The sequence below is a fragment of the Pristiophorus japonicus genome, chromosome 12 (assembly GCF_044704955.1).
Source record: "Pristiophorus japonicus isolate sPriJap1 chromosome 12, sPriJap1.hap1, whole genome shotgun sequence".
Classification (NCBI taxonomy): domain Eukaryota; kingdom Metazoa; phylum Chordata; class Chondrichthyes; family Pristiophoridae; genus Pristiophorus; species Pristiophorus japonicus.
Genome location: NC_091988.1, coordinates 142,101,714 through 142,109,546, shown reverse-complemented (window position 1 = coordinate 142,109,546; position 7,833 = coordinate 142,101,714). Strand labels below are relative to the sequence as shown.

General features: G+C 41.6%; 1 protein-coding gene across 1 annotated transcript in view; it reads left to right on the top strand.

Annotated features, from left to right (window-relative positions):
* Nucleotides 1-2,461: 2,461 nt before the first annotated feature.
* Nucleotides 2,462-7,833, top strand: part of LOC139277486 (cadherin-4-like) — a 636,199-nt gene continuing 630,827 nt past the window's right edge. The window contains exons 1-2 of the mRNA XM_070895995.1: nucleotides 2,462-2,741; nucleotides 3,004-3,118. Of these exons, the coding sequence (XP_070752096.1) occupies nucleotides 2,688-2,741; nucleotides 3,004-3,118 (169 nt within the window). The 5' untranslated portion in view covers nucleotides 2,462-2,687. The remainder of the gene's footprint in view (nucleotides 2,742-3,003; nucleotides 3,119-7,833) is intronic.

Sequence of the window (7,833 nt, the reverse complement as noted above, 5' to 3'; positions counted from 1 at the left end):
ATCAGATATATGGCACAGAAACAGGCCATTCGGCCCAACCAGTCCATCCCACCATTTATGCTCCATTTGAGCCTACTCCTGTCTTTCCGCATCTAAATCTATCAGTATAACCCTCTATTCCCTTCTTCCTCATATGCTTGTCTTGCCTCCCCTTAAATGCATCTATATATTATATATATATATAGTAATGGTAGAACTGAAGTGCGAGTCTAGGTAGGGTAGAGGAACAAAAGAATCTCGGAGTACAAATACACAAATCGCTAAAAGTTGTGACACAGGGTTAGCAAGGCCATAAAAAGCAAACCAAGCACTTGGGTATATTTCTAGAGGGATAGAATTGAAAAGTAAGGAAGTTATGCTAAACATGTAACGAACCTTGGAGTACTGCATGCAGTTCTGGTCGCCATGTTATAAAAAGGATAATGAGGCACTGGAGAGGATGCAGAGATTTACAAGGATGACACCAGAAATGTGAGGGTATATATATCAGGAAAGGATGAACAGGCTGGTGTAAGATTTCTAAATTTCTGGCATTAAATGGACAGTGAGACAAATCTTTTAAAATAATTCAGAACAGTTTATTAAAAACACACACATGCACATTTATCAGCAGTCGTCGGCTATCATACGGATCTTACTTAGTTACAACAGATACAATGTTACAATAATGATTTATAAAAAGGTATGCGTCACTTTCCTCTGGCTGGCTGAACACACGGTCTGCTGTTTCGGCTGATCTTTGAACGGACGTTTTGCCTTGTGCCCAGGATAGGAGAGAAAGAGCAATCTGTGCTTGGGTTTTTATATCCCTTAAGTCCATTGTTCCTCCGAAAGCCTCAGGATTGGACCTTGGTTCCAGGGCAGTTCCTTATTGGCTCTCCTCACTCATGTGTCTGCTGGACTGGCCCAGCCATCCCTTGATTAAGTTAATGGCTTTCCAATTAAGGCAATACACAACCCCCCATGCTGGAGCTCTGTGAGCTTCCGATTTGAATCTTTGAAAACTGTCTTTTCGTATAGTCTACACTTTCAACATTTATACATATACAGAATCAATTTTATTACTGAACACTTTTATTCTTATACTGGATCTCTTTTCTCTTGAAAAAAGAAGGCTGAGGGGTGACCCAATAGGGGTCTATAAAATTATGAAAGGTTTTGATAGAGTAGACACAGAGAGAATGTTTCCACTTGTGGGGAAGAGCATAACTAGAGCCCATCAATATAAGATAGTCACCAAGAAATCCAAAAGGGAATTCAGAGGAAACTTCTTTACCCAAAGAGTGTTGCAGATGTGGAACTCATTACCATGGTGAGTGGTTTAAGTGAATAGTATAGATGCATTTAATGTGAGGCTAATCACGCATATGAGGGATCAGGGAATAGAGGATTATGATGATAGATTTAGATGAGCAAAGATAGCAGGCTTGAGTGGAGCATAAACACTGGCATGGATTGTTGAGCCGAATGGCCTGCCATATATCCTATGTAATGTATATCCTATGAGCCAACATCAAAATGCGATATAAAAACAGAAAATGCTGGAAATACTCAGCAGGTCAGGCAGCATCTGTGGAAAGAGAAACAGAGTTTACGTTTCAGGTCGATGACCATTTGTCAGAACTGGAAAATGTTAGAGATGTATCAGATTTTAAGCAAGTGCAGGGTCAGGGAAAGGGGAGGAGAGGAGAGGAAAGAACAAGAGGGAAGGTCTGTGATGGGTGAAAGACAGGAGTAATTAAATGGCAAAAGGGATGATTGTACAAAGCAAAAGGAGATGGTAATGGGACAAGAAACAGAAGATGAGTCTAGAAGAGGTGTAAATGGGTAATGGGTAATAAGGTAAATATCAGAATCATCAATACTTGAGTTAATCCTGGTGTCCTGGCCAATATTACTCCCTGAATCAACATCACTAAAAACAGATTATCTGGTAATGTTCACATTGCTGTTTGTGGGAGCTTGCTTTGTGCAAATTGGCCGCATTTCCTACATTACAACAGTGACTACACATCAAAAAGTACTTCATTGGCTGCGAAGCACTTCGAGACGTCTGGCGGCCATGAACGGCGCTATAGAAATGCAAATCTTTCTTTTAGCTAGCCACCTGTGGAAGAAAAAAACGTGGTTACTTTCGAGAGGTTGTTGACATATATTCCGCTGTACGAATCTGCCAAAAGGAAGTGCTCTGGAGCAGTGCTGAGGAAGGTTCGTGAACTCTCGTCTCTCTCTCCACAGATGTGCCTGGGTTGAGATTGCCAGTAATTTTCTGTTTTATTTTGGATTCCAGCAATCCGCAGTATTTTTGCTTTGGAACGAGCCCTGCAGTGTTGTGGGTGCCTGGTACCTGGGATGGTGATGGAAATCCTGGAGTGGCCGAGCTTTGCCTTGTGCTAGTCTGTCACCCCCCCCTACCACTCCCCCTTTGGGCGGGACCAGTGACGCGCTGACGGTCGGGAGGAGGAGGAGGTGTTGGAGCGCCGCGCACCTGCAGCGTGAAATTGACAGAGACACAAGACAAGAGCCCAGTGCAGAGAGACCCAGCCAGCGCAGAGCTGCTGTACTCTCCGACTGCATGAAGAGCTGACATCGGCACTACACAGGGGCTTGATTCTCATTTCAACTTTGCCCGACTTTTTTGTGGGTTTTTTTTTGAGGAGTGGGGGAAGGAGGGTGCAGTTAGCAGGATGCTAACCTCCGCTGCCATCCTTCCGATCGCTCTGCTTATCTGCACGGATCGGGTGAGGGAATCATTCTTGTTAATTGCCGGTGATAAATGTATTTTTGGCTGCACGGTGCTTGCGAGCCGCAGACAGTTATGGTTAAAGCACGGCTTGATCGCTTGTCTGTATTTGTAAATGTGCTGCACATTCTGTATTGTTGCCTAAATGCTTTAAATTGTGTTCTGTTGCCATGTTTTTAATTTTTTTTTAAACTGCCCTGGTCCGAGTAGTTCCAAGCAGCAATAAGTTTGAATGAGATTTTTCTGCTTGATGATCTCAGGCAACGGCGGCGGATGCTGAGGGGAGAATATCTTCGTGTAGGACTGGATTTTCCGAAGATGTATATGCAGTGTTTATTTCCAGGAGTATTTTTGAAGGCCAGAGTTTCCTTAAAGGTAAGGGAGCGGTGAGCTGTTAAAACGCGGTCCTCTCTCTGAAGGCAGGCTGCGCCCAGCACTGGGGGAGGAAATAAAACCCCCCTCGCCGTTACTTTAGCAGAGGGGTTGGAAGGATCCGAAGTGGTAATTAGCCTGATCAGTGGGACTGTAGCACCCTCCCCGTGCGACTCGTTAGCTTTAATAAAACTTCCATTGCCCACTTCTATCGCATGGTGAGATGAGCAGGGTTTTTTTGTACCGATGAGAATTGCTGCAAACCAGGAGCTGTCTTTTTTTTTCTAGTCTGATGCTTGCCTGGGGTCTGCGGAACCTGCTTCTGCCTAGTGCGACCGCTAGTTATTCCTTCATGCTATGTATTGATGTATAGCTCTGGTATATTTTACATGTTTTTCTGAATTGTGTTTTAACTGCGTTTGGAAGCTGTCTGATTAAATTGAATTGGGGAATTTATTGTTTTGAAGAAACGGTGGAAATTCCATTTCACTCTCCGTCTGTTCCTGGACATGAATGAAGCTTCACCGTTTCTACCCTGCAAACTTTGTATCTTGACAAGTATTTGTGCATTGATGTGTGAGAGATATGTCTCTGTTTTAAAGCAGTTTTCACACTAAGGAAAAGGGGATTTGTTACGAGCTGGGTTCGTATCCTGATACTGCGTGTAAACCAATCTGTGGGTTTCATTGATTCCAACTCCCTTTCCAGGGTTTCTCCCGTTCTATTTCCTGGGAATTTAATGTAGTGAGCCCAGCGCGAAATGAGGCACTGGGTTTCTGAATAAGGGTGGCAACGTCTGCTATTTATGTATGCATTTCAGTCGTGCAATACTTGGATAAATGTGTTTATATTTTATGGACTTTATTTTAAATGAGCCAAGTCGAGCCAGAATTGGTGGTAAAAGAACAGTAAGGGTAGACAATAGAACAATCTTGGTTTTTCTAACTGGTGTGAAGGAGATGTGAAGCCATCACCCTTGCTCCCTCCACCCATTTGGTTTTAATAGTTCCATATGGTGAATTTTGTTCCTGAGGGAGGTTTAGTATAGTTATTCTTGCCTTTTTTAAGTCAACAATCATGGGTCCAATTTGAATTCCTTGAACTGATAGCTACATGGTAGCTCGTCCTATGTCAATGTGGTACAAAAAATCTGGATACTTGAAGGCATACTGTTTTGATGAACCTGGGCATGGTTATTTTTTTGTCATGAAAACCAAGTTCCTGCTGAAATGTGTAATGTCTGTAACAAAAATGAGGTACTGCTTTTCTCCCTCTTCAATGGGGGAAAATATATGAAAACACTATTTGAGAAGACAGAACACTAAAGTGACGCTATAGGCAACTTTAAAAGCAATAAGCAATAATGTGGATATATAAATTTAGAGTTCCCCACTACTTAAAAGCAGAGTTCTTCATAGACTAGAAGCCAAGATGATTTACTGGAAGGTACAATTTTTGTGGGCAATGAATTGCTGATGGTTCATAATATTAGTATGGTGTAATGTCATTGGGAATTATTATATGACATCACAGTGCTAAAATATTTCTAAAGTCATCCTCACTACTGGAGATATTTGCCCTGTCGCTGTGTTCGATGAAATAGAATGTGTTTTGCTTTCAAAAGTAGCTGAAGTGAACATCTAATTGATGGAAAGTGTGATTTCTAGGAAGCTGTTGAGACTGTACATAAAATTTGGAATAAACCATAGCTGTGTGACTTACAATATGGTACCGGCTGCTTTTAAAGCTTCAGCAGTGCAATAAAAGAATGAGTTGTATTTGTCTGAATTGAATAAAGCAAAAATGTATTTGGGCTGATGATTTGAAAACAATCTACAAGGATTCAGTTATTCATTAAGTCTAAGTTACGTACAAGCACACATCACATCCTAGTGGCAGCGGAACTTCCAAAGTAACACTGAAATCTAGAATTCTGAACTGTATAGAGAAGTTGAAGTGCAGCGTTAACCATTGTTTGCTGATCTATAGTGGTTTGGGCATGCTCAGAATATGTGACTTGCTGTTGGCAGTCAATGCAACTCTGTACCCATGCTCTCAGAAGAATGGGGGCCAGTTTTGTGTTGCAGCTGTAGCCGTTGCTGCATTCTGTTATTATGTTACAATGTTTTGAATTAGTAACATTCCTTGCATATTTGTAAATCAATAAATAAAGTGACAATCTCAGGGTTAAAATTAGTCCAGGAGAATGTTCAAGCCCCAGGATTAATCAATTTTGCAAATATCAGTTCGCAAACTATTGTTGAAATACATAATATTATGGTAATAGAACTATTATGTCATGAGTAACAGTAATATGACAAGAGAATGAAAATCTTGAATAATCCATATTTAAAGAATTCTGCTTACACATCCCATTTATTTGCATTCTCTTATCCAATGCATTTTTAAAATTGTAATCGGCCGATAACATCCATGTTATCTTTTTTGTAACCTTTCATTTCCTAAATAAATAGATTTACAATTTTTTTTTCTTGCCTGATTTCTTCATTCAGGCTTGTATCATCCATTTTGGAAGTAGGAAGAAGTTAAGAAACATAGAAAATAGGTGCAGGAGTAGGCCATTCGGCCCTTCAAGCCTGCACCACCATTCAATAAGATCATGGCTGATCATTCCCTCAGTACCCCTTTCCTGCTTTCTCTCCATACCCCTTGATCCCTTTAGCCATCAGGGCCATATCTAACTCCCTCTTGAATATATCTAACGAACTGGCATCAACAGCTCCTCTGCGGTAGAGAATTCCAGAGGTTAACAACTCCTGAGTGAAGAAGTTTCTCCTCATCTCGTTCCTAACTGGCTTACCTCTTATCCTTAGACTGTGACCCCTGGTTCTGGACTTCCCCCAACATCAGGAACATTTTTCCTGCATCTAACCTGTCCAGTCCCGTCAGAATTTTATATGTTTCTATGAGATCCCCTCTCATCCTTCTAAACTCCAGCGAATACAGGCCCAGTCGATCCAGTCTCTCCTCATATGTCAGTCGTGCCATTCTGGTGAACCTTTGCTGCACTTCCTCATTAGCAAGAACGTCCTTCCTCAGATTAGGAGATCAAAACGGAACACAATATTCCAGGTGAGGCCTCACCAAGGCCCTGTAAAACTGCAGTAAGACCTCCATGCTCCTATACTCAAATCCCCTAGCTATGAAGGCCAACATGCCATTTGCTGCCTTCACCATCTGCAGTACCTGAAAGCCAACTTTCAATGACTGATGTACCATGACACCCAGGTCTTGTTGCACCTCCCCTTTTCCTAATCTGCCGCCATTCAGATAATATTCATCCTTCATGTTTTTGCCACCAAAGTGGATAACCTCACATTTATCCACATTATACTGCATCTGCCATACATTTTCCCATTCGCCTAACCTGTCTAACTCACCCTGCAGCCTCTTAGCATCCTCCTCACAGCTCACACCACCACTCAGCTTAGTGTTGTCTGCAAACTTGGAGATATTACACTCAATTCCTTCATCTAAATCATTGATGTATATTGTAAGTAGCTGGGGTCCCAGCACTGAGTCCCACTAGTCACTGCCTGCCATTCTGAGAAGAACCCATTTATCTATCCCTACTCTCTGCTTCTTGTCTGCCAGCCAGTTTTCTATCCACGTTAATACATTACCCCCAATAACATGTGCTTTAATTTTGCATACCAATTTCTTGTGTGGGACCTTGTCAAAAGCCTTTTGGAAAGTCCAAATGCACCACATCCACTGGTTCTCCCTTGTCCACTCTACTAGTTACATCCTCAAAAAAAATTCTAGAAGATTTGTCAAGCATGAATTCCCTTTCATAAATCCATGCTGACTTGGACCGATCCTGTCACTGCTTTCCAAATGCGCTGCTATTTCATCTTTAATAATTGATGCCAACATTTTCCCCACTACTGATGTCAGGCTAACCGGTCTAATTCCCCGTTTTCTCTCTCAACACCACTTTTTAAAAAGTGGTGTTACATTAGTCCAGTCCATAGGAACTGATCCAGAGTCGATAAACTGTTGGAAAATGATCACCAGTGCATCCACTATTTCTAAGGCCACTTCCTTAACTACTCTAGGATGCAGACTATCAGGCCCTGGGGCCTTCAATCCCATCAATTTCCCTAGCACAATTTCCTGACTCAAGGATTTCTTTCAGTTCCTCCTCTCTCAACCCTTTGTCCCCTAGTATTTCCGGAAGCTTATATGCATATTATGTTCATTGGCTGGAAACACATTTTAAATCCAGACTTGGAAGTTTAACACTTGGTTCCATCATTGCTGTTATGAAGTTAATTTGTTGATGTATTTTTCAGCATTTCTTTATTGATAATATGCCATTGGTGGCAGATACATGGTACTCGTGATGGCACACTGTGTCGAACTGTTTTCATGACCTGACTTTTCTGAGGTCTTGAACTGATATCGAAGGCCGAATAGGGACCAGTGCTACACTGATAAAAGCATTTGGATGTTAGGAAGTCTACACTGAGTACTCTTGTCCCAGCATCAACAGAATTGAGTATGCCCATACAAAAGCAAAATACTATGAATGCTGGAATTTGCAATAAAAACAAAGTGCTGGAAATACTCCGGTCAAGCAGCATCTATGGAGAGAGAGAAACAGAGTTAATGTTTCAGATCGATGACCCTTCGTCAGAATCCATTGCTGATTTTGGAGCCAGATAGATCCTAAATGGATAAATTGGAATTTAAAA